The 27,572-nt window shown below is 40.9% G+C and overlaps 1 protein-coding gene across 4 annotated transcripts in view; it reads left to right on the forward strand.

Moving 5' to 3' along the window:
- The window catches only part of MAP2K6 (mitogen-activated protein kinase kinase 6), a 149,741-nt gene that overhangs the window by 87,264 nt on the left and 34,905 nt on the right, over positions 1-27,572 (forward strand). For 3 of the 4 annotated variants that reach the window (XM_033181979.1, XM_033181978.1, XM_033181977.1), the window contains exons 2-9: positions 5,951-6,017; positions 17,440-17,488; positions 18,073-18,186; positions 19,902-20,021; positions 20,853-20,969; positions 21,632-21,683; positions 24,552-24,679; positions 26,209-26,286. In XM_033181979.1, the coding sequence (XP_033037870.1) occupies positions 5,951-6,017; positions 17,440-17,488; positions 18,073-18,186; positions 19,902-20,021; positions 20,853-20,969; positions 21,632-21,683; positions 24,552-24,679; positions 26,209-26,286 (725 nt within the window). Of the gene's footprint in view, positions 1-2,352; positions 2,610-5,950; positions 6,018-17,439; positions 17,489-18,072; positions 18,187-19,901; positions 20,022-20,852; positions 20,970-21,631; positions 21,684-24,551; positions 24,680-26,208; positions 26,287-27,572 lie in introns of those variants that run through there. The other variant, XM_033181980.1, reaches the window with a different exon arrangement.

Raw genomic sequence — 27,572 nt, forward strand, 5'->3', positions numbered from 1 at the left:
ATTGTGAGAAAAGGTATGCGAGAAATGAGTGGAAGATGGTCATGGAGATCTGTTTTAGAGAGAGTGGACATTTTTCAGCTAAAATATCAAAGTTTCAGGGCAGCTGCTTTGAGCTCATACTGTGTTGCAGGTCCAGCGTAAGGTGCCGGAATGTGAAAGCAGGAATGTGTGGATAGTAATCCTTAGGTTGTGTTCAGGAAGCTCTGGGAAGCTTCTATGAGGGAGGTTTTGAATTTGGAAGGTTGAGTTCTTGTCTGCAAGAGAGCTTAGAGCCTTCCAGGTAGAAGGAACAGTATGACCAAAGGTAAGGTCTTAGGAGATTCATTCTGACTCTGAAATCAAACTGACTGCAGGTTTTTAAATGAGCTATTCAGCCAGGCACAGTGGCTCACACCTGTAATCCCAGCAACAGCACTTTGGGAGGCCAAGACGGGCGGATAACCTGAGGTCAGAAGTTTGAGATTAGCCTTGTCAACAATGGCGAAACCCCATCTCGACTAAAAATACAAAAATTAGGCGGGTGGGGTGGTGCATGCCTGTATTCCCAGTCACAGCTACTCGGGAGGCTGAGGGGCATGAGAATTGTTTAAACCTGTAAGGTGGAGGTTTCAGTGAGCCTAGATAGAGCCACTGCACTCCAGCCTGGGTGACAAAGTGAGACTCTGTCTCAAAAAAAAAAAAGGCCGGGCATGGTGACTCACACCTATAATCCCAGCACTTTGGGAGGGCAAGGCAGGTGGATCATGAGGTCAGGAGTTCAAGAGCAGCCTGACCAACATGGTGAAACCCCATCTTTACTAAAAATACAAAAATTAGTCAGGCATGGTGGTGGGTGCCTGTAATCCCAGCTATTCAGGAGGCTGAGGCAGGAGAATCACATGAACCCGGGAGGCAGAGGTTACAGTGAGCTGACATTGTGCCACTACACTCCAGGCTGGGTGACAGAGCAAGATTCCATCTCAAAAAAAAAAAAAGCTTTTCAGCTTTTTTTCTCTAAACTTTATATAATTCCAGAGAGATTTGCCTCAGTGGTTGGAATCTCAGTGGTATATAAGAACCAGTGGTTTTGGAGGACCGGAGGATGGCAGGGTCCCTGTTCCCTTTTACATTGCTGTTGCAAAGCCAGCTTTCTTCCTGCACGCCTCTTCCCCTGCCCTGCTTCGTTCGTTGCTTTGCATATGATGATTGCAATTTAATAACACTGAATGATACTTCACTGCTGATTTTATTGCCAACTACCCTTGGAACGTAAGCCTAGATGCAAGTAGTAAGGAGAGGGCAGCCAAGGCCTCTAGATTGCCAGTTACTTGGCTGGAAATCCCATTCATATTGGGAAACAGATTTTTAAAATAAATTTGGCACTGGAAACACTGCCATCCTTTTGTGAAGCTGTGTCAATAATCATAAACTCTCACAATCATGCCCCCCAACCCTCGGCCAAGCTAACAAATATTTAGGCATCAGCATATCTTCACGATGCCACCTTCTGTTGACCGCGTGGGCTTCTCATGCTGTTTGGGTTGGCAGTGGAACACAATCTTCTGTTTTATGTAATGAGGACCATCAGAGGAGTGCTTTGTGCTTACCCTCTCAGAGTGTGTGCAAGACCTCTCGTGTACCCCATCATTTTCGGTGCAGTCAAAGCTAGCGAACATTTCTGTGGCCTGGTAAATATTTTCTGACTATTGGCAAGGCTTTTAAAATTTTTCTTTTCCAGTGCCATTTTGCTCAGGCCAGGATTATAATGACCCAGCTTTGCTTTGGTTTAAGATGAATTTTGCAAATATATGTGTGTGGTGGGACTACGCTATTTTCAGAGAACACAGACATGGGTGTAACAGGGTCTGATGCAATATAGTGCTGCATATGCCCAATCAGGCCGATGAGGCTTACCCTTTGCAGACTGTGCCAATAAGCAGTCGAGGCTTGTTGCGATCTGCAGAAATCTACAGAATTCTCTCTTTCTGAGAGGGCTTGTTGCTATCATGTGACATCATAGAAAGCTTTTTTTTTTTTCTGACATTTTTTCTGCTTTGCTTTAGAATATCAAAGGCAAAGACTGTTGAACGTAGTTGGCCACTTAGCTTTATTATTCATGGTGCTCCCTCCCATTTTTTTTTTTTTTTTTTAACAGTGTTCAATGTTAGCGTCAGGTGTTGGCTGCCTTCCTGGGGGAACAGATTGCTGTGAAGTAAACACAGCTGGAAACTGACCACATATTGTTTTTCTTTCTTTTAAGAAATGAAAGAGGCATTTATAGAAAAGCTGCAGAACATGGTACTGTCCAGATTTAGAGATTTATTCCTCCAAGTCTGATTAATGATTAATGTCACGCCTGGGTGTCCACATAGACCCACTTCCCTTCTCCCTTCCTGAAGCTGCAATTTCCTGGGAACAATGAACTTGCAGAGGTTTGCTGCAATCCGGACTTGAGGAGGGGGCGGAGTCTGTTCAGTTCTGTTTCTCCTTGCTGAAGTGTGGTCTTTGGAGCTAAGTGAAGAATGACTTCTGTTAGGTTTTCCTCTGCTGGCCTTCCCTGCAGCCTCGAAAACCTCACCAGAGTCACCTCTGCTGGTCTCTTATTGTGCTGCTGTGTCAGAGATAGGCAAGTAAGTGAATTGCAGAATGTTGCTGTGTGTGCTTGTGATTTGTATTTTATTTGATGTACTTTTTGACGTGAAGGCAGAGTATTTTCTAACACTGTAATTCAACTAGGTTTTGTGTCTCCTGGATCTGTTTTTTTTCTCGTTGCTCTGAGGAGCTGATATACTTGGAAATATTAGGTTTAAGATTTGCAGATGTCCAACTTACATCTAGTCAAGGGTTTAGAGTCTGGAGACAGGAGGCTGGCAATTTCAACTAGGAGGCAGTAAATTCAGGGTAAGAATGATGTTGAAGTGGGGTTTGGGGGGATAGCCGGGTGTAAAAGTGATCTGGGGAGAGAATCAAAGGCCTTCTCCTCCCACTTGGAAGACTGTATTATTATTTTGGTCTTTTATTCCTTTGGTCTCTCTATGCCAAAAACTTTCTCTCTTTTTTACTATTTCTTTGTATAGATGTTTTGGTGATTTAAGTTATGGTTTAATAGTTAATTGCTGTTAAGAATTGCTACTAATTAATTGCTATATTAAGGTTTTCCAAAGGGGTTTTCTCAATCAATAGCTATTTCTCTTTACATCTGTCTTATAAGAACTGAGTTAGAAATAAGAGGAAGACGTAGGAATTTAAGAGCAATTTCTGCTTTTGGTTTGCTTAAATGACAACTGGAGACCAGTTTTCATAGGCAAATTATGTGTTACTTTAGTTTTTGTTTTCTTTGAGAGAACTGTAGGGTTGCCTCTTGGGATTACCTGAATTATCTGTCGCCTGTACTGGAATTTGTATGTAGTTGTCTGTATAGTTATCTAAACAAGTTGAATCCGTCATTCATTCCTCACTGAAGAATCTCATTGAAAATAACATTTCCTGTCTGTTTGGCTGAGGCATATGGATGGCAATTGTTGGAATTAGGCCATCTATCTATTTGGATTCTCATAACTGAGTCCAGCACTTAGCATAGTTCCTGGTACCCAGGAAAGCTCTATGCGATGTCAATAACTGCCAATTTAGTAACATCCTTAACAGCTATTTGAGTTCCAAGAGCAGGAAAGTGAATGGTGAGTTTTGAACCTTATAAAATACATAGGTAAACCCAAATGAGGAGAGAATTGAGAAAGCCTGAAGGTGTTCCTAAAAGGCTTTCTCTAGGCTGATTCCTGCGAAGCATAGTTTTTCCTGGCTTTATACAACTTGGCAGAATTGATCTGATTTTGGATTCTGAAGGAATAGAAAGAAAAAATTTCATTATACATTCTAGTGGGCTATGATCATGTAGCCAGTTCTCTTCATGAATTTTTTTAAATGGCTTTTAAAAAGATGAGACGGTACTAATTGTTTCCCTAAATGAGTCTAATTAAGAGCTACTTACGGTATCTTAATGTTTTTTCATATATGTTATCTGCTTTGATTCTCATATCAGTCAAGTGAGGTGAGTACTGATGTTACTTCCTCATTTTACAACTGAGAAAACAGAGTCAGACGAAAAGTGATTCTAGAAGTTGTGTGGTACATGGAAGAACCAGATGTCAGCTGAGTATTTTAAAACTCAAAATCCCGTGTTCCTCTCACCCGCCCCCTCTCCAGTCATCTCTAAACGTCTTCTGTTGCAGGATAGTAGAAACACCCACCTGGGTGTCAGGAGACCGGGATTCTTATCTGACTGGGTCATTGCTGACCTCTGTGATGTGGAGCAAGTCACTGAAGTCTTTGGATGTCATTTTTCTGCAAGGAGGTTATTTTAATTGATTTCTTAAGTTTCTTTGCAGCTTCAGGATCTATCCAGCGCCGTATCCAGGGTTTGTGTTATCTCTGAGTGCTCATCTGCAATGTAGAGAAGAGGTGGGAAAGGAGGTAGCATTCTTTTTTTTTTGAGGCGGAGTCTTGCTCTGTCATCTAGGCTGGAGTGCAGTGGTGCGATCTTGGCTCACTGCATGCAAGCTCCGCCTCCTGGGTTCACGCCATTCTCCTGCCTCAGCCTCCTGAGTAGCTGGGTCTACAGGCGCCCACCACCACGCCTGGCTAATTTATTGTATTTTTAGTAGAGAGGGGGTTTCACCATATTAGCCAAGATGGTCTCGATCTCCTGACCTCGTGATCCGCCCGCCTCGGCCTCCCAAAGTACTGGGATTACAGGCGTGAGCCACTGCTCCCGGCCAGGAGGTAGCATTCTTTCCAGCCATTCTATCCAGCTCTTCCTTGGTTTTGCCTGGGAGACACAGGATCTCTATGGATGAGGAAAACCCCAGGCTCTTGTTTGCTCTGATCTGCTTCCTGAGCTGGCATCTCTCAGTCTGTTCATTTTTACTCATCAACAAAAGTATTTGAGCCAAATTGTCTTGTAATTTCAGCCCAGGTATGATCAACATCAAGCTACCTTTCCATCTGGCCCAAGTTATAACCTCCTTGCATAAGCTCATGTGTTATCTTAATCCTTTACGGAACAGGGCAAATGTAAAGAAGTATTACTCTATCCCTCTCTGAAGTTTTTCAAATTACAGCAGGTGGTTGGGAAAAGGGGAGGGTAGAACAGTGGAAAAGCATTTTTTATTCTACTTCCATTGCTAACTCTTGTAGTTGTTAACAGATCGATTTAGAAAATTGGGGGATACTGAGATAAGGGTGATTGCCCTTTACTAACACTAAAAAGAAAAAAAAAAAGCTATAACCAAGTGTCTGCCATCACCATTATAGTGTAAAAGAAAAAAAAAAAAAAAGCAAGACCAGGCATGGTGGCTTATAGACTGGGCGTGGTGACACATGCCTGTAATCCCAGCACTTTGGGAGGCCAAGGTCAGTGGATCACCTGAGGTCAGGAGTTCGAGACCAGCCTGGCCAACATAGAGAAACCCCTGTCTCTACTAAAAATACAAGAATTTGCCGGGCATGGTGGTGCATGCCTGTAATCCCAGCTCCTCAGGAGACTGAGGCAGGAGAATTGCTTGAATCCAGGAGGCAGAAGTTGCAGTGAGCCGAGATCGTGCCACTGCACTCCAGCCTGGTGACAGAGTGAGACTCTGTCTCAAAAAAAAAAAAAAAAGAAGTTGCAATGACATACTCAGTGGGCAGAAAGGGCAGATCTTCCTAGGAAAAGAGCGTTAGCATTCTCATCCTGATGTTTGCCCCCGGACTGATGAAAAACCTCATTCATGATCACAGTCTGTATTTGGGAAGCTCTGTTCTACCTGGTGCTTGGGTTCTCAACACTCACAAACTTCCTGGGCAGGAAGTGGTGCTTTAAATGGAGACGTGAGAGCTGCATGCGCAGGTCAGCTCTTTCCTTTGCTGCAGTCTCTTTCTCTGCTATCCTGCTATGATTTAATCCTTAACGTTTTCCTTACGTCTTTCCCCATAGGCAAGAAGCGAAACCCTGGCCTTAAAATTCCAAAAGAAGCGTTTGAACAACCTCAGACCAGTTCCACGTAAGTTGGCAAGATCATCATCTGAATCCAAATCCTTGTACTTTCAGGTTTCTCCTGGGGTTTATTTTTGGACTGGTGAGCAATGCCTTGACTTTAGAAGAGCCCTTTAAGGGGGGAAGCCATTTGCTCACTGTTCTGAGACCTGAAATAATCATATCTTATCAGTCAGTTATGTTGAATGGGTAGTTTTGAACTCAGTGTCTTAAGTTATTGGTTGAGTAAGAATTGAATGTCACATATATTTGGCAGATGGGGCTCTATGTAAGACCAGAAAGGGCCCTGGATATGGACTTCTTTGCCTTTTCCCTGTAGATTGGAGCAAACAGGAAAATCCCTGTGAAAGCCACTACTATAAAACTTGGGTTGAGATGGAAAGATGGTATTTGGTGAGGACCCACATCCTGACACTTAAATTCTGTCCCATATAAACAGAAGGAAGAATGAGGTAAAGGAACACTTTTTTATTAGCTGAAGCCGAGGTTTTGGCCTAAATCCCTAAGTCAGCTCAAGTCCTAGTGAAGGACATCGTGTAAATGACATCCTCTCTGTGAACCTCCTTCTTGTTTTTTTTTTTAATCTGGTGGTGGGAAAGGTACTTCCTGTCCAGCTGGAGGTACAACCACCTACCAAGGCATCTGCATGAGAGGAATCGAAACTCCAAGGAAACGAATCACAATAGAGGTGTTAGAGAGACAGGGCAAAGGCAAAGACAGGGCATCCTAATGGAAAAGTGAGTTGGTAAGGCTTTTGTTCATGTCTACAAAAGTGCCTCCCTTTGTAATGGGTTTTGATTTTAGCTGTGATCTACTATCAGGAAGTGCACCCCCTAGTGTTGGAATATGCTCTTAAATGGGATCCTGTCCGCTGTAAGACTTTGTTAAAGCCATTGGTCCTTATATTGCATGAAGCAGTATACAGAAACTTTCCACTGGAGAATTTTTAAGGACAAAGCAGAGTTGAGGGCTACTCTTCAGGGTTCTGGACTGTAGCTCAAGAGTCTAAACTCAAGATAGAATGTTCCTTTCATTGGAATCTGCAGGAGGAAGATCCATCTTCCCATACTTACTATCAATATTTTTTTCCTCCTTTTTTTCTTTATTTTGGTCTCTCTGAGCAATTTTTTTTTTCTGTAGACCTGTGAACTGTGTAATTACTATTGTTTCCTCTCTGACTGATTTCTCAAGAGCTTAGAGTCAAATATGTGGCCTACTTTTACTACCTGTATAGGAATTTATGGGATATACTTTTAAAACTTTTTATTTTGAAGTAATTGTAGATTAAAAGGAGGTTGCAAAGAAATGTACAGGGAAGTCCCATATATCCCTTTCCCCAAGCCATGCCAAACTCCCCCCATCCCACGTTAACATCTTACACAAACATAGTACATTATCAAGATCAAGAAAGTGGCAATAGTACAAATCATAGAACTTAATTTCGCCAGCTATGCGAGTATTCATGTGTGTGTGTGTGTGTGTGTGTGTGCATGTGTAGCTCTATAAAGTTTATCACATGTGTAAGTCTTGCATAAGTACTATTATAATCAAGATACTTCACTACAACAACATTACAAGACTCTTTTATGTTGCCCTCTTATAGTCACACCCACCTCTTCCCCCCATCTCTGTCCTTAATCCCTAGCAGCAACTAATCTGTTCTCCTTTGCCATTTTGTTATTTCATGATTGTTATTTCAATGAAATCATGCATCTCTTTTTGAGATTTTTTTGTTCAACGTAATTTTATTGAGGTTCATTTAAGTAATTGCATGTGTTGACAGTTTGTTCCATTTTATTGCTAAGTACCCATCTATAGTATGGTCATACCATAGTTTGTTCAACACCTTAGCCTTTGAAGGAGATTGGGTAGTTTTCCATTTTTCGCTCTTAGGAATAAAGCTGTTATGAGCATTTATGCGTAAGTTCCTGCCTGAGAATAGGTCTTCATTTCTCTGGGGTATAAGCCCAATAGTGTAATTGCTGGGTTACATGGTAAGCCCATCTTTAGTTTTGAAAGAACTGCTGAACTGTTGGCCAGAGTAAATGTACCATTTTATGTTCTCACCAATAATGTCTGAATAATCTAGTTTTTCTGGATCTCTGCCAGCAATTGGTACTATCAGTATTTTTCAGTTTAGCCATTCTTATGTGTAGTGATATGTATGTAGTTTTTGTTGTTGTTGTTGAGACGGAGTTTCTCTCTTGTTGCCCAGGCTGGAGTGCAGTGGCGTGATCTCGGCTCACTGCAACCTCTGTCCCCTGGGTTCAGGTGATTCTCCTGCCTCAGCCTCCCCAGCAGCTGGGAATACAGGCACCGGCCACCATGCCCAGCTAATTTTTTTTTTTTTTTTAGTAGAGACGGGGTTTCACCATATTGGCCAGGCTGGTATGCTGGTCTCGAACTCCTGACCTTAGATGATCCACCTGCCTCGGCCTCCCAGAGTGCTGGCATTACAGGCGTGAGCCACCGTGCCCAGCCTATATGTAGTTTTAATTTGCAATTTCTCTAGTGGCTAATAATGTAGAATATATTTTTAGGTGTTTATTTTCCATCTACATATTTTTGGTGAAATGTCTGTGCATATCTTTTGCCCATTGTCTAATTAGATACTTTTTATTGTTTACTTTTGAGAGTTATTTGTATATTCTGAGCACAAGGACTTTGTCCGATACATGATACGAAAATATTTTTCACAGTTTGTAATTTGTCTTTTTATGATTTTAGAAGGGTCTTTCACAGAGTAAAGGTTTTTAATTCTGATGAAGATTGACTTATCAATTATTACTTTTACAGATCATGCTTTTGATAAAGTCTAAGAACATTTTGCGTAGTCCTAGATCTGTCTAGAAGTTTTGTAGTTTTTCATTTTGCATTTAAGCCCATGGTCCATTTTGAGTTAATTTTTGTTCAAGGTATGAGTTTAGGTTGAGCTTTATTTTTTTGGCCAGTGGGTTACCAATTATTCTAGAACCATCTGTTGAAAAGGCTATCCCTCCTGCATTGAATTGCTTCTGCTCCTTTGTCAAATGTCAATTGGGCATATTTGTTTGAAGTTATTTCTGTGTTCTCTATTCTGTTCCACTGATTTATGTGTCTGTCCCTTTGCCAGTATCACACTGTCTTGATTACCACAGCTGCATAGTAAGTCATAACAGGGAAACATGATTCCTCTCACTCTGTTCTCTTTCAGAATTATGTTGACTCTTCTAAAGGTCTTTCTCTTTTCATATAAGTTTTGGAATAAGCTTGTCTATGTCCACAAAGAAACTTACTGAGATTTTAGTAGGAATTGTGTTTAACCTATACATCAATTTAGGGCAAATTGACATTTTTACTACATTGGTTCTTCTAATCTGCAAACATGGTATATTTCTGCAACTTTAAAAATTTTATTTCATCAGCATTTTTATAATACAATTCCTCTGTATTAGATTTTGTTAAAATTTATACCTAAGTGTTTTTTTGGAGCAAATTTTAAGCGGAATTTGATTTGTGAGCTTGGTTTTTACTTGTTCATTGTCAGTGTATAGAAATGCAATAGATCTTTTCTGTATTGATCTTGTGTTCTGTGGATTCTGCAGTTGATCTTCTATTCTGTGACTTTACTAAAATCACTTATTAGTTCTAGAAGCTTTTCATTGAATCCTTAGGGTTTTCTATGTAGACAATCATGGCATCTGTAAACGGAGACAGTTTTATTTCTTCTTGTCCAATCTTTACTTTGATTTTTACTTGCATTTTCTTGCCTTATTGAAGTAGCAAGAATGTCCAGTCCTATGTTAATAAGGTTGATGAGAGCAGGCAAACTGGTTTGTTCCTCATCTTAGAAGGAAAGCATTTAGTCTTTTACTAGTAAGTATGAAGCTAACTGTAGATTTTTTGTAGATGTTACTTATGAGGTTGAAAGGGTTCCCAGCTATATAAAATCTCTCAGTATACTGAGAGGTTTTTTTTGATTGTTTGTTTTTGTTTTTTGAGACAGGGTCTCACTCTGTCACCCAGGCTGGAGTGCAGTGGTGTGCTCATGGCTCACTGCAGTCTCAGCCTCTCCTGGCTCAAGTGATCCTCCCATCTCAGCCTCTGAAGTAGCTGGAACTACAGGTACATGCCACCACACTGGGCTAATTTATTTTTGTATTTTGTAGATGTGGGGTTTCGCCGTGTTGCCCAGGCTGGTCTCGAACTCGTGGGTAAGCAATTTGCCTGCCTTGGCCCTCCCAAAGTGCCAAGATTACAGGCACGAGCCAACGTGCCCTGCCTGAGAACTTTTATTATGAATGGGTATTGAATTTTGTTGAATGCTTTCTCTGCACCAATTGATATGATCATAAGATTTTTCTTCTTTGATCTGTCGATATGCAGATTATGTTGATTCATTTTTATGTACTGAGCTAGCCTTGCATACCCCAAATGAATCCCAGTTAGTTATGGTGTATATATTTTTGTACATTGTTGGATTCGATTTGCTAAAATTTTGTTGAGGATTTTTGTTTCTAGGCTTTTGGGAGATGTTGGTCTGTGATGGTTTATTTATTACTTTTCTTGTGCTATTATTTTCTAGTTTTAGTATTAAGGTAATACTAATAAAAATGAATTGGTAAGTGTTTCTTCTATTTTTTGGTAGACATTGTATAAAATTGGTGCTAATTCTTCTTTGAATGTTTGCTAAAATTCTCCAATGAAAGAAAATGAGCCTGTTTTTTTTTTTTTTCCGGGACTTTTTAATCGCAATCTCAATTTCTTTAATAGTTATAGGACTATTCAGATTATCTGTTTCATTATGGCTGAGTTTTGGTAGTATGTGGTTTTGAGGAGTTGGTCTATTTCTTCCAAGTTGTCACATTTATGAGAGTAAAACTGTTCACAGTGTTTTCTGCCTATCCTTTAAATGGATGTACAATCTGTTGTGACATCCTTTTTTTTTTCTTCCCTGATACTGATAATTTGTGTCTTCTCTTGTTAAATTTGTCAGTTTTGCTTGAAGTTTATCAACTTTACTGATTTTTTTTTTTTCTTTTGAAGAACTGGCTTTGTTTTATTTTCCTATTTTCAATTTTATTGCTTTCTGCTTTTATTTTTACTATTTCCTTTGGGATTTATTCTTATATCAACCTGCCAGCAGTCTTATATCCCTTCCCCTTACAATTTTTATTCTTTACCTTTTACATTAGTTTACATTATAGCATAAAGTATATGTTAATTTTATAAATTTTATGAATTTTGGAAGGCTACCATAAACGCTTTCTTGGTATAAACAAGGATAAAAGCAGTTTATATTTTGTTTTTCCCTCGTATGGTATTAATAGGATATGCTGTGAATATACTTACCTGTTTCACTTTGTGAAGCGAAAAGTATCACTTCATTATTGTAGAGTATACCACCGTAGCTCAAAGAGTCTCCTTGTTATGACTTTAATGCCGCGGCTTAGATTTGTACTCCTATAGAGGTAGCTCCCACATTTTGTGTTTTTCTTGGCAATTTTTGAAGGCTGGCTTGGTGATTTCTTCCCATTCATACCCTGCCTCCTTCTGCTGCGCTTCTCAAGAATAAATAGGCCTTGACAAAGCTCCATTCTCCCGAGTTCCACTTGTGTGGCCCCTCTGTTTGAGTTCTTTCTCTGAGCTACCGATGCCAGTGTGGGCTGTCCCTCCCCTTAATTGATAGTGACCAATTCTAAATCAGTTTGATGCTAGTTCATATCGTTTCATTTAACCACAACAAGAAACTCAGAGGCAGTGTTTGTTACTCTCACTTGACATGTGAACAAACAGAACGGTGCAATGGTCAGGTGCATTGCTCCGACCTGTTCAGCATAGCTTCATGGGTAAGAGTTCAGGGTCTGGAGCCAGAACACTTAGGTTTAAATTTGGAATCCAAACTTCACTAGTTGAATACCTTAGGCAAAATACCTAACTGCGCTAAGCCTTCGTTTCCCCTTCTAAAAATGCAAAAAATTAGCCAGGCGTGGCGGCGGGCGCCTGTAGTCCCAGTTTCTTGGGAGACTGAGGCAGGAGAATCACTTGAATCCAGGAGGTGGAAGTTGCAGTGAGCCGAGATTATGCCATTGCACTCCAGCCTAGATGACAGAGTGAGATTCCATCTCAAAAAACAAACAAAACCTGGGAATAACAGTGATGTTGCTGTCTTGAGGATTAGATGTCATAATCCATATGAGTGTCTAGTGTAGTGCCTGGTGCATTGCAATTGCTCGATGAAAGGTAGCTCCAAGTGAGCATTATTGCACAGCTTCTCAGTGGAAGAACTGGCATATCAGCTCAGGAATCTCTGACTCTCAGTGATGTGCTCTTAGCCACACATCAGACTGGTAGAGGCTGTGAGCAAACAGTTTATGGCTAGTGAAATGAGAGGTAGTATCCTTTACAGCACACTGTGCATCAGAAGCCATTATAGTGCAGCTCTGGGTTCTAATCTCATTGTCTCTCTAAGTGTACTTTTTTTTTTTTGAGACAGAGTCTTGCTCTGTTGCCCAGGCTGGAGTGCAGTGGTGTGATCGTGGCTCACCACAACCTCTGCCTCTCGAGTTCAAGCAATTCTCCTGCCTCAGCCTCCCAAACAGCTTGGACTACAGGCGCCTGCCACCATGCTCAGCTAAGTTTGTATTTTTAGTAGAGACGGGGTTTCACTATGTTAGCCAGGCTGGTCTCGAACTCCTGACCTCATGATTCACCCGCCTCAGCCTCCCAAAGTGCTGGGATTACAGGTGTGAGCCACTGCTCCCAGCCCGAGTGTTCTTATTTAGTCACTTTCAATATTAATTGCTGAAAGAGGTATTAATACCTTGATTTCAATTCATACCCTATTCTATTTCACTAGAGGTAATAACACCTCTATTGATACTACCTCTGAGAGTTGTAAAAATTAAGGAAGCTATTTTATGTAAATGGCTCACACGTTCTCTTGCCCAAATAGGTGCTCAATAAATATTTCTGAATAAATGAAAAATAATTGTGATAACCAGTGAACTGATTCCTCATGTAAAATTATAAATGAATAACTATCGTACTAAACCGAAGCTGGTTGTTCATATAAAAAATGAATACTAGGTGACCTTTGGAAGACCTTTGGTCTTCCAGGGGAAGAATTTTTGTAATAAGCTTGGTTTTTTCCCCAGAGGACTAAAATATTGAATAAGTGACAGAGAACATCCACCCACAGTATAAACTTCCTGCAGAATCGCAGTGCCCCTGGCAAACTCATATGCCCAGCCCTGGACAGAGCACAATGTCAACTAATCCAATCTGATTTGTCAGTCTTGGCCCCATCATTTGATATTTTTGGCCCACTTGATGAGTCCAAGGGCCTGCAGCACAGGCGAATTGATTATTTTCATTAGCGGAGGCCTGGGCATTGGGAGCAAGTTCCTTGTATTCAATCTGCCTCCTTGGGAATCATGAGAGCAGGTAAAAATGCTCTTAGCCCAGTTTTTTATATTTCCTTCTCTTCTTCCTTTTTCTCCTCCTTAATTAAGTCAAGGCTGAGATTCAGGCGACTTGAGTTTTATTTTCAGCTCTGTGCATGACCGTATGGCTTCAGAAAATCACCCAGCTTTTCTGGGTTTCATTTTTTTTTTTGAGACGGAGTCTCGCTCTGTCGCCCAGGCTGGAGTGCAGTGGCCGGATCTCAGCTCACTGCAAGCTCCGCCTCCCGGGTTTACGCCATTCTCCTGCCTCAGCCTCCCGAGTAACTGGGACTACAGGCGCCCACCACCTCCTCTGGCTAGTTTTTTTGTATTTTTAGTAGAGACGGGGTTTCACCGTGTTAGCCAGGATGGTCTCGATCTCCTGACCTCGTGATCCGCCCGCCTCGGCCTCCCAAAGTGCTGGGATTACAGGCTTGAGCCACCGCGCCCGGCTCATTTTTCTTAATCTGGAAAATGACACCAGACCCTTCTATTAGGTCCCGGGGTAATGCAAAGTTAGTATACAGCCAAGCTCAGCAAACTTTTTTTTTTTTTTTTTGTGAAAGGGCAGATAGTAAATATTTTAGGCTACATGGGTCACAGAGGATGCTGTTGTTTATTTTTTGTTTTTTTACAAGCGTTTAAATTTGGAAAAGTCATTCTTAGCTGGACCACAGGCTGTAATTTGCTGAGCCCTGCTATATATGTAAAATATAAGAATATTTAGACTTGGAAGAACTTGTTTTCAATAACCTCATTGGATGGCAAAAACAGTCGCAGCCCCAAATAATTAGTGACCTTTCTGTTGCTTCATACTTTTAAAAAGTCAAGGTGATGGCTGGGTGTGGTGGCTGATGCCTGTAATTCCAGCACTTTGGGAGGCCGAGGCGGGAGGATCACTTGAGGTCAGGAGTTTGAGACCAGCCTGGCCAACATGGCGAAACCCTGTTTCTACTCGAACTACAACGATTAGCTGGACGTGGTGGTGGGTGCCTGTAATCCCAGCTGCTTGGGAGGCTGAGGCAGGAGAATTGCTTGAACCCAGTAGGCAGAGGTTGCAGTGAGCCAAGATTGCGCCACTGCACTCCAGTGTGGGTGACAGGGTGAGATTCTGTCTCAAAAAAAAAATCAGCGTGTTGAATAATTGCAAAGGATTTTTGTTGTTTATATTAGTCACATGTTTAAAGTCATATTTGCCTTTATTTCAAAGTGCCATTCCAAATTAATACAAGCAAATTGTGACAACTGAGGAAAAAAAGCTTTGGAAATCTTGAGAAAGAGGAAGTAGCGTTTTAGAAATTTGATTCTTCCAGAAACCTTTTCTGAAGAAAAATTCCCTGCTCAGAAACACAAGATATAGAAGCACATCACTGCTGTTTGTGGTGTGTGTGTGTGTGTGTGTGTTTTGTTTTGTGTTGTTTTTTTCTCTCTCTCCCTCTCAGTCCCCAGTTTTAAGTTAATATAAAAAAGTATTCTATGTATTCCAAAAGGATTTTGAGGTGAGAGAAGGCTTGCCATTTTCTTCTTTTTTTTTTTTTTTTTTTTTGTTTTTTGAGACCGAGTCTCGTTCTTGTTGCCCAGGCTGGACAGCAGTGGCACGATCTTGGCTCACTTCAACTTCAACCTTTGCCTCGTGGGTTCAAGCGATTCTCCTGCCTCAGCCTCCCGAGTAGCTGGGATTACAGATGCCCGCCAGCATGCCTGGCTAATTTTTGTATTTTTAGTAGAGACGGGGTTTCACCATGTTGGCCAGGGTGGTTTCGAACTCCTGACCTCAGGTGATCCACCTGCCTTGGCCTCCCAAATTGCTGGGATTACAGGTGTGAGCCACCATGCCCAGCCTGTATCCCTACTTTTTAATTTAATTTTTGTGTTTAATTTCAGCAAAAGGGTTAGAATCATGCCTGAGAGTTGGAAAAAGTCCTCATTGGCAAAGGTTTCTTTTCTCTCTCCCTTTCATCTTTCCCTTTTCCTCTCTTTCCATTTTCCTTTGCCTTCTTCTGGCATGGAATGTGCTTCCAGAGAGACATGAGTCTTTACCTGTCCACTCACACTCTTTCCCTCTTTTCTGGCAGCACCAGGATTCTTTTGTCTTTAGCCTCTAGTTGTTCTTTTTGTTTGATCACATTAACAATGTGTTTTTTGGCATTTGGTATGTTTTATATATACAGAGTCTCACTCTATCACCCAGGCTGGAGTGTAATGGCACAATCTTGGCTCACTGCAACCTCCGCCTCCTGGGTTCAAGCAATTCTCCCGCCTCAGCCTGCCGAGTAGCTGGGATTACAGACGTGTGCCACAATGCCTGGCTAATTTTTGTGTTTTTCCTAGAGATGGGGTTTCACCGTTTTGGCCAGGCTGGTCTCGAACTCCTGACCTCAGGTGATCCGCCCGCCTCAGCCTCCCAAAGTGCTGGGATTACAGGCGTGGGCCACCGCACCTGGCCAGCATTTGCTATGTTTATCGTACTACTTTGGTACATTTCTTTCAGGAAAGTGCCTTTCTCAGCTCCTAGTTGTGTGCACAGCCAGAGCCAAACATTTATCTCTTAAGTAGATTGATACCACCTGAGAGATCATTGAAGTAGTAGAAATAAATACTCAGAAAGTGACTGTAGAAACAAAATCAGCAAACCTCTGGCTCCTAAGAAAACCCCAGAATTGAATAATGCTATGCATGGAAGAAATATTGCTGGGCTTGATGAGACAGCCTGGTAGAGTAGAGAGTATGCAGAACTGGAAATCAGGAGACCTGGGGCAGCTGTGGGCTGGGGGGAGTCACTTTTCCTCTCTGGACCTTCTGTCCATCTATGAAAGAAGGGACTAGATTTGAAATTCTTATGTTCTATGAATTTTGTGAGTTAACAGAATATATGCCATTGCTATTTGTTTCTTAAAACAATTGTGAGATGTGGTGAAATAATTATATGTATTGGTGCTCTTGGATGAAAGATAAAGCTTGAGACTCACTACTCTAGCACAATGACCTGCATCAGCAGTCCCTAACTTTTTTGGCACCAGGGACTGGTTTTTTGAAAGACAGTTTTTCCATGAACTGGGTGGGGGGATGGTTTCGGGATGATTCAAGCACATTACATTTATTGTGTACTTTATTTCTATTATTATTACAGTGTAATACATCATGAAATAATTATACAACTCACCATAATGTAGAATCAATGAGGGTCTTGAGCTTGTTATCCTGCAACTATATGGTCCCATCTGGGGGTGATGGGAGACAGCGACAGATCATCAGGCATTAGATTCTCATAAGGAGTGCGCAACCTATATCCCTCGTATACACAGTTCACAGTAGGGTTTGTGCTCCTATGAGAATCTAAGGCCACCGCTGATCTGACAGGAGGCAGAGCTCAGGTGGTAATGTGAGCGATGGGGAGTGACTGTAAGTCCAGGTGAAGCTTCTGTCCTTCAGCCAACACTCATCTCCTGCTGACTGGTATTAGTCTGTGGCTTGGGGGTTAGGCACCCTGATCTACTTAAGAGATAAATGTTTGGCTCTGGCTGTGCACACAACTAGGAGCTGAGAAAGGCACTTTCCTGAAAGAAATGTACCAAAGTAGTACGATAAACATAGCAAATGCTCGCCAGGTGCGGTGGCCCACGCCTGTATTAGTCTGTTTCTGTGTTGCCTGGGACGATTGATCTAGATAATTGCACATATGAATTAGATATTTACTGTATGCCAAACATTCTGCTAAGCATTTTACTTGTATTATCTCATTGAATACTCACTCCTGCTTCACAATGTAGCCATATTAATATCCCCATGTGAAAGAAGAAATGGAGCCCCAAAGAGGTTAAGTAATTTAAACCCAAATGTAATTTATTTCAAATCTCCTCTTATTAACACTCATATGCTGCTTCAGTTTACTCATGAACTTCCACTTTCTTTTTAAGGAAAAATGCCCCCAGTGGCATGTGATTTGGGAAGGATATAATTGACTCATTAGCTTATGTTTGTTCTTTTCCCCCTTATCTTTCTTAGACCACCTCGAGATTTAGACTCCAAGGCTTGCATTTCTATTGGAAATCAGGTAAGAAAAAATCATGTCTGCCAGTTAATACGTTGGCCATTTTATATGTATGCTTTGTTTTCCCTAGCATGCTGTCAGGGAATGAGTCAAAAAAAATTTGCATTTAAAGGGAAGTGGTATGCAAAGTTTTTGCTATTTTGAAAAAATGTTGAATTGAAATCAGGCTACTGTGCTTTTGATGGAAGGCATTTGAAGAGAGTAGATGCTTCTCTTGGGAGGGTATTTCCCAAAGCTCAGACATAATCTAGTTGCCATCAGTCAATAGTGGGTTACAGACACAATGAAGGGTCGTGGCTAAAGAACTGCAGTGAAATAGCTTCAAGTGAGACACAGGCAAGCTGAATCCAAGTTGTGTTTCTGTGTTGCCTGGGACAAGCAGGTGGGCTACCCCTGTGGGAGCTCCTAAGACATCTCTTGGCCCTTCTTGTAGCTTCTTGCTTTCAGAGGTTGCTTTGACATGCTAGAAAATCTTCTGGCCCAGAAATAATCCTTAGAACATGAGAGAAACGAGACAGAGGATAATGTGCTCTCTGTTCTGTTTATTTTTCTCTTTCCCATTGCATTATTCCTTTTCTCTCTTGCAGAACTTTGAGGTGAAGGCAGATGACCTGGAGCCTATAATGGAACTGGGACGAGGTGCGTACGGGGTGGTGGAGAAGATGCGGCACGTGCCCAGCGGGCAGATCATGGCAGTGAAGGTAGAGTTGACATTCTCCCAAGTGTTTTCTATCTGCTGTGTATACGTTTGTCCATCTCAATTGTCAACCAGCCCTTTTAATAGAAGCAAAACCATCTTCCGTAGGGTAAGACAGAAAAGATTATTTGGAGGGAAGAATATTTTCCTCAAAAGGTATGGAAAAAGCTTCCTTGGTGTGAGTTGTATCTACTTTTTATTTTTTATTTTTATTTTTTTTTTAACTCTTAACTCACCCTCCATCCATTCTTTCACAATTTTAAATTTTTACAAAACTACCATGTCATCATACTTAAAATAATTAATGGGCCAGGCATGGTGGCTCATGCCTGTAATCCCAGCACTTTGGGAGGCCAAAGCAGGTGGATCATGAGGTCAGGAGTTCAAGACCAGCCTGGTCAACATAGTGAAACCCCATCTCTACTAAAAATACAAAAAATTAGCCGGGCATGGTAGCACATGTCTGCAGTCCCAGCTACTTGGGAGGCTCAGGCAGGAGAATCACTTGAACCCGGGAGGTGGAGGTTGTGGTGAGCCGAGATCATGCCACTCCACTCCAGCCTGGATGACAGAGTGAGACTCCATCTCAAATAATAATAATAATAATAATAATAATAATAATAATTCCTTTATCTAATCCACAGTCCAAGTGAAAATTTCCTTGATCATCTCAAAGTGTGTGTGTTTGTTTTATCCTGTTGGATTTTCAAATCAGCATCCCAACGAAAGTTTACGTATTGCATTTGGCTGTTATGACTCATACATCTCTTTTATTCTATATTTTGTTGCTTTTAAAGAGTTGCCCCTGAAAATCAAGAAACCAGAATTGGGAGAGAAAATTGTCTCCATTTGTGGAAAAAGGAGGGTAAAAATATCTAGGGTAAATCTACGTAGTTTTTGAGCTATGAAAGGAAATTTAAAATCATTTCATATTATTGAGTAGAAGCTGGGAGGATCACAAAGAATTAACATCTCTAGTTGAGTTAATAGATTTGGGCCATCGTTAGGAATAATCAAAGGGACTTGGATCCCTTTGCTTTTGAAGAATGGGAATACTTTTATCTTGTAGATTTTTCAGTCTGTTCTTCTGCTGACTTGCTAAGTAGGCAAAAAGTGTGAAGGCCTAGTGATATTGTATCTCTCGTATCATTTAATGATATAATCATGTTTCTGTAAGGCTACATTTGCTAGTGTGACAGATTTTTCTTCCCACAGAAGCACTGGGATAAAGAATGAACGGTTTCTCTATTTCTCTCTAATTCCTTCCATTTCCTATAGCTGTACCTATTCTCTTACAGTTACTTTTCCCTCCAAATACTCTTACCTGTTCCCAAAGAAGCGCTTTTGGCTTTTTATTTTCTTGGGACCTCAGATAAGCAGCAAAGTCCGTAATATTGTGTCCTCTCTGCACTGAACAGACATAATACAGTAAACCAGATTGTTTTTGTAACTTGGAAATACATTCCAAAATATTTTGTCACTCTCCAAAACATACTATCAATTTGTTTCTTACCAAGACTGTTCAGGAAATCAAATGAGTAACAGCCTTCCTTATTTTCATGTGTTACAGATAGCTAATCACTTAGGGTGGATATTCACAATGTTGTTGCTAGAAGTTGTGTTATGGACTGTACTGTTTTCACGATGGGACTTCTTCAGGTCCCTGCCTGCCTCATCCTCAGAGTAGTAACCATACATTTTCCATGCATTTCCATTCAGCGGATCCGAGCCACAGTAAATAGCCAGGAACAGAAAAGGCTACTGATGGATTTGGATATTTCCATGAGGACGGTGGACTGTCCATTCACCGTCACCTTTTATGGCGCACTGTTTCGGGAGGTAGGTGACCCTTCAATTCAAAGTCTAGGGAGAACAATAACTTAAAAAGAAGTTTCTTTGATCACATCAATGCCATCACAATCATGGAGCTCTTTCTTGTTTGACACATCTTGTATAGGTGGGTTTACGTGTGTGCCATGACATGTCCTGGGGCAAAGTTGGATTGAAATTATGGTATTTTCAAATGTGGTTAGCCTTTTTAAGATGCAGAGATTCTCTTCTCCTTTCTTTTTTTTGTTTTGTTTATCTTGGCAGAACTTTCTATATCGCCTATAGACTGATTTGCATAGATCTCTTGTAATTGGAAATATTCTGGTCTTTGGACTGCTTTAGGAACTTCATCTAGCCTACTTGTGTACCATGTAGACTTACTTTGATCTGTTTTCTCTACCTCTGTTTTTCACTTCACCATGATACGAATTATGAGGCTTCACCTCATTAAAACCAGCTTTTTGACTGACTATTGCTGGTGTTTAGTGTGAGAGATCCGACAGAGAGTAGGCACCTAGACCTAACTCCTAGACAGTGGTGTCAGTAAAGGCCTGGATTTCTGGGGTTTTATTGCTTATGTCTGTTAGTAATTAGATTCCATTTTTCATTAAGGGGTAGGAGATCACATGCAGGTTCTGCTCAGCTACCTACTGGTTTGCTCTTTGGAGACAACCTTGCTTATTTGTAAATTCCTTTATGATCTTGACAGAAAACAATATATTTCCCCCCAAAATTCAAGAAAGAAATAGTTAATTCTTCAGGACAGGTGTTTACTTTTTTTTTTTTTTCTTTCTCCCTTTTTCATCCTTTTAAACAATTCCTGAACCAATTGGTCTCCAGGGTGATGTGTGGATCTGCATGGAGCTCATGGATACATCACTAGATAAATTCTACAAACAAGTTATTGATAAAGGCCAGACAATTCCAGAGGACATCTTAGGGAAAATAGCAGTTTCTGTGAGTACATTTTAATCCCTATTGCAAGGATAATGTGAGAAATAAAGTCCTTATGTGTCTTTGTATCTCAATATGAAGAAATACTACCTGAGTCACAGCTACTATTCGTACATGTCTGTTGACATTTATTGGTGGATGGATAAATACATGCTTTCCTTTCTGAGCACTGTGTAGAAGATTCTAGCCCTGCTTTGGTTTGGCAAACTCTAGGTTAAATGACTCTAAGTGCTGCATTCATCAGCTACGACCACATTCCTGGTGTCTATATTCTGACATTAGTTTATTTTGATTTTCATTTATGGATTTTTAAAATGTTCTCTTAAGACTAGTAGGCATAGAAGGAAGCAGAAGGAAAATAAATAGAAAGAAGGTCTTCTACCTTCATGGCTATTCAGGTTCAGGAGGGTGGAGAGAAAAAGAATGAGGGCAAATGAACAAGACAGATGAGGGAGACATCCTTTCTGATATAAGATACAGTCCTCTCTGGTGGATGGAGTCCAATTTGTGTAACTTCATATGTATCTTCCTAGATAGGACCACCACTATTTGAGAAAATATCTCACTGGTAACCTAAAGCCAAGCATAATAAACCTTGATATACTTAATATTCAATTTCTTTCCAGCGATATGATAAATAAATCTATCTTGTGTTTCTCTTGCAGATTGTAAAAGCATTAGAACATTTACACAGTAAGCTGTCTGTCATTCACAGAGGTAAGCAGCCGTGAGCTGCCTTGGCTGGTCCTTTGATAAAGTTCATTTCTTTCACCTGGAGACCCTCCCTACCCCCAAACCCCCATGGATGGAAGTAGAATGGACTCAGGCAAGAGAACTAAGGGGCTTTCCTTTGAGATTGGATAGCAAACCATATAAGTAGTATTCCTTATCGTGGCTGAGGACATAAGAAGACATGATCTTTATCTTACATCCAAATTGAATATAAACACTTGTTAGCAAGCAGAGCTGTGGGATTACATCATTGAGAATTTTAGAGAATATGATAAAAATCGATCCTGTATTGGCCATCACATGAGAGCTTGTTGGAGAAGAATCATGGGTCTCAAGATCAAATGAATTGGAATTTGCATTTTAACAAGATTTCCAGGTGATTCTGGTGCACCTGAAAGTGTGAAAAACTCTGGTGTAAAGCAGAGCCCTTTCAGACAACAAAAGGCAGGATGAAATGGTTTATCTCTTCCTCCTTCCTTTTCTTCCTTCTTATTGGCCTGTTATGTCTTCAACCATCCATCCATCCATCATCCATCCATCCATCCATCCATCCATTAATTCATTCATCTTCTCTCCACCCATTCATCCATTTATTCATCTTTTAAAATCACTTTTAAAATGTAATAGATGCCCTGAGAGGTATATAAGAAGAAAGTATACTTTTATTAAATTATGCATCAGGATTCTTATAGGGAAGTAAGATAAATATACCAAAAAAAAAAAAAAATCATTAGAAATTTGAAAGTACCAAGTTGGGTGCCGTGGCTCATGCCTGTAATCCCAGCACTTTGGGAGGCCGAGGCAGGCGGATCACCTGAGGTCAGGAGTTTGAGACCAGCCTGGCCAACATGACAAAACCCTCTCTCTACTGAAAATACAAAAATCAGTTGAGTGTGGTGGTAGGTGCCTGTAATCCCAGCTACTTGGGAGGCTGAGGCATGAGAATCACTTGAGCCTGGGAGGAGGAGGTTGCAGTGAGCCGAGATCTTATTACTGCACTCCAGTCTGGGCGACACAGTGAGACTCCATAAAAAAAATAAATAAAAAATAAAAAAAGCAAGTACCAAATATAGAAGTAATTTAGATAATGTAAAATAAGTAAGTGCTATCACTTAGTGATTATCATTAGGGAAGCTTCGGGGAAGAGATACCCTCCACCACGTCTTTGGGAAAAATAATAGAATGTACTGGTATGTAAGAGGGCCTTGTAGTTTGGATAATTCTTAAACTCTCTGAGCCTAGAAATAATGTAAAATGCCTTCCACAGTGTGCCTATTATTGTTAGTTGTTATTATTGAAAATTGGAAAAATAGGATGAAGGAAGATGAGGAGAAGAAAATAGGAATACAGATAGGAAAAGAACTGTAGATTATTCACAAGTTTGAAATTAACATTAAGGGTTATTTCACCATTATGAAATATGCAATTCATATTAGAGAATATATGTAAGATATAAAAATAATAAAATGAAATTTGTATGTCTTCCAGCTTAAAGGAAAATTATAAAGGATAGCTTTTTTTTTTTTTTTTTTGAGACGGAGTCTCGATCTGTCGCGGGGCTGGAGTGCAGTGACCGGATCTCAGCTCACTGCAAGCTCCGCCTCCCGGGTTTACGCCATTCTCCTGCCTCAGCCTCCCGAGTAGCTGGGACTACAGGCGCCCGCCACCTCGCCCGGCTAGTTTTTTTTTTTTTTGTATTTTTTAGTAGAGACGGGGTTTCACCGTGTTAGCCAGGATGGTCTCGATCTCCTGACCTCGTGATCCGCCCGTCTCGGCCTCCCAAAGTGCTGGGATTACAGGCTTGAGCCACCGCGCCCGGCCAAAGCTTTTGTAATAATCTTTATCTTCCAATTTTATGGGCGTTGTGAAAAGTATCACAAAGGGAAAAAATTAACTGTAATTTCAATTTTTATTATCCAGAGATAATTGTAGTTCCATTTTTGGGGCATATGGGTGGGTGGGTTAAATCTTTCTAGTCAAAAGGATTAATTTAAAATCTGGTCTGTAATACTGCTTCTTCAGTACCTGCCCTGTGGTCTAGAATACCTGGGTTTATGATCCTTTACACTATGTGACCTCTGACACATCGCTTGCAGAGGTTTCAATCACAGTTTGTTGCTTTGGGCCAGGCTTGGTGGCTCACATCTGTAATCACAACCCTTTGGGAGGTGGGGTGGGAGGATTGCTTGAGGCTAGGAGTTTGAGACCAGCCTGGTCAAGAGACATCCTGTCTATCAAAAAAAAAGAAAAAAAAAAAGCCGGGCATGGTGGTGCACACCTGTAGTCCTAGCTACTCAGGGGACTGAGGCAGGAGGGTGATTTGAGCCCAGGAGGTTGAGGCTGCAGTGAGCTATGATCACACCACTGCATACCAGTTGAGTGACAGAGTAAAAACTTATCCTGAAGAAAAAACCAAACCAAACAGAAACAAAGGTTGCTTTGGTCATGTTTGGTATATCATTGTGTCACGGTCTGCCTTTTTGTTCTTTGTTTTATTACTCCTACATTAAATATCAATAGATCATTTTGAATCGGGCATTGGATTCAGTAATAATTTTTTAGGCTCTTACTACAAATATGAGGGTAATGAAGATCATAAAATCAGTGGAGAAAACAGTTTTTTGTATTGAGAAATTCACAGTTCTACGAGGCATGAACAAAACATGAAATAGAAAATCAAGTTGAAAGCAATAAGCAGTTTATAACTATGGGTCAGGGATGGCAGTTACTTCTGTGTTGGGCAACTTGGGGAAAGGAAGATGGACAAATGGAGATTTTAGGCCCTCTGGTGGTAGAGAAATGAACCTTGAAAGCAGACTGGAATGATGGGATCCTGGTTGCTTTTGCTTTCAGACGTCAAGCCTTCTAATGTACTCATTAATGCTCTCGGTCAAGTGAAGATGTGCGATTTTGGAATCAGTGGCTACTTGGTGGACTCTGTTGCTAAAACAATTGATGCGGGTTGCAAACCATACATGGCTGTAAGTACATTAGCTAGCGTGGCATCTGGTAATGTCACTGCTGATAAATCATGCTGGGAAACAAGAAATGGATGGCCCACAGAAGGAAAATGGAAATGTACCTAAGACTCCAAAAGTAGTCTGCCTCTTAGTTTTTCTTCAAAATTTCATGTCTGAAATCTTTACTCACTTGCTTCATATATTGTCTTAGTTTGTTCAGGCTGCTATGGCAAAATAACATAAGCCAGGCAGCCTATAAACAACAGAAATGTATTTCTCACAGTTTTTGGAGGCTAGGAAATCCAAGATGAAGGCACCAGAAGATTTGGTGTCTGATGAGGGCTCACGTTTCTCAGGATCATACATAGCTCCTTCCTGCTTAGTCCTCCACAGGGTTTCCCTTCTTCTGTGTTTGTCTTTTCTTGGACACAGTACTGGATCAAGTTCCTTTCATAACAAATTTAAAATTTGCCTTAAGAAGAAACAGGGTATACGTTATAAAGCTGCTTTGCCCATCTAGAATTATCCTTGTTTAAAACATGAACAGTCCAGAACTCAATAAAACAAGAGTCACTGGGCTACTGTCCCATGCTAATAGACCTGAGCAATTTTTAGCTAAACACAGACAGGAAGCTTTTTGATTCAAAGCACGGTGAGAGGGGCGAGGGATCTCTCTGGGGCTTCTTTTATAAGGGCCCCAGTCCTATTCATTAGTGTTCCACCTTCATGACTCAATCACCTCCCAAAGGCCCTGCCTTCTGATACCATCACATGTGCGATTAGGTTTTAACCTGTGGATTTTGGTGGGGAACAAATGTTCAGACCATAGTTACATATGTATTACTTTAAAAAAATCAAGTGAAAGAAATATGTTATTTGAAAAATCATATACACAATACATATAGCCTGCACAGTTTTCCACACTGTATCGCAGGGGAGTATTGCATTGTTTGTTGAGGACAAAATAGTAAATAGAGCTTAAATTACCCAAACAAGGCAGTTAGATTAGTCATGAGAGGACCTCACAGCTGTGAAGATTCACTGCCTTTAGCAGAGACCTTGCAATCCCCTTTAACTAAAGGAACAGACACTACATTCTATGTGGAAATGGACTTGTGCTTTGAATCAAAAAGCTTCCTGTCTGTGTTTAGCTAAAAATTGCTCAGGTCTATTAGCATGGGACAGTAGCCCAGTGACTCTTGTTTTATTGAGTTCTGGACTGTTCATGTTTTAAACAAGGATAATTCTAGATGGGCAAAGCAGCTTTATAACGTATACCCTGTTTCTTCTTAAGGCAAATTTTAAATTTGTTATGAAAGGAACTTGATCCAGTACTGTGTCCAAGAAAAGACAAACACAGAAGAAGGGAAACCCTGTGGAGATATGGATATTTATTGTAGTTAAGCGGGTCTTCTTGGCCTCAGAGGCATGTTAACAGCTTATAACAACTCACTTGGCAGCTGATGCTACCCCCATCCCCAGAGACTGTTGAACTAAGAATGTTATCTCAACTGTCTTCCCAGTTTCTCAGTTGTCTGTCTCCTTTCCAGCCTGAAAGAATAAACCCAGAGCTCAACCAGAAGGGCTACAGTGTGAAGTCTGACATTTGGAGTCTGGGCATCACAATGGTAGTGTATGCCAATTGTCACGAACTATGAGGTTGTGGGCATGAAACTTGAATGAGGTGGACTTTGGGTCCAAGAAACAAATGCCCTAAATGCTGGTTTGGGGCTCCCTCTCCTGCTGAGGTGGTAGGAGATTTTGAGTAATAACCGTTTGTAGTGTGGTATAGTAAAAACACTGATACGGGATTGGGGAAACCAGTTTTTCTCTTGATTCCACCTCTGATGAGCTGTATGCCTTTTTGAGTAATTGTTATAGTCACACGGACTACCTTCCTTTCCTCATCTGTAACATAAGAGGATCTGACCATATTCCTTATAGTTTAAAATTAAATTATTCAAGCCAAGTCAAGAAGCTCAAGCTGTGCAAAGAATGCTAATGTGCGTGAACCCTGATAGGGCCATGTTATCCAGGACATAGGCTATGCTTCCCAGGATGTTTTTATTGGAGAAGTAGAAGTTAAAGACTGATGAGGTCAGTACATTAGTTCGTTTTCACAATGCTGATAAAAGCATCCCCAAGACTGAGTAATTTAAGAGAAAAAGAGGTTTAATGGACTCACAGTTCCATGTGGCTGGGGAAGCCTCATGATCATGGTGGAAGGTGAAAGGCACATCTTACATGGTGGCAGACAAGAGAGAATGAGAGGGCCAAGCGAAAAGGGAGATGCTTCATAAAACCATCGGATCTCGTGAGACTTTTTCGCTACCGTGAGAACCGTAGAACAGTATGGGGGAACCGCCCCGTGATTCAATTATCTCCCGCTGGGTCCGTCCCACAACATGTAGGAATTATGGGAGCTACAATTCAAGATGAGATTTGGGTGGGGATGCAGCCAAACCATATCAGTCAGGTATATTCTCAATACAGGATAACCAATAGGATGATTTCCTTAGATACAGCCTTAAAGTTATATGATTTATTCATAACTTATTCATAACTTTGGTGATTGTAAATTTCATCACTTTGGTGGTCATACATTTTCAGTGGATCACCGAGGTCTGGAATTACCCACTGTGGTCCTGGCTCCTCCCCAGGCACAGCAGCTGAATAAATCCCATGAGTTATTTCTCCTACCTGCCCAGAAAACACGTGATCCTGTAATGCAAAGTGGCCTTTTTCTCCAGTCCAAAAAAAGATGAGTCATTTGGTTCTAGGTTGCTTTCTCCCCCTGTCATTTCACCAAGCGACCTGCAGGTGGCAGTAGATGCTCAGCTCTGGAAAGGTCTCAGGCTGGGAATTACTTTTCAGACCAAACATTTGAAATCCTCGTAGCTTTACATCCTGAAGT

The sequence above is a fragment of the Trachypithecus francoisi genome, unplaced genomic scaffold (assembly GCF_009764315.1).
Source record: "Trachypithecus francoisi isolate TF-2019V2 unplaced genomic scaffold, Tfra_2.0 Lachesis_group20, whole genome shotgun sequence".
Classification (NCBI taxonomy): domain Eukaryota; kingdom Metazoa; phylum Chordata; class Mammalia; order Primates; family Cercopithecidae; genus Trachypithecus; species Trachypithecus francoisi.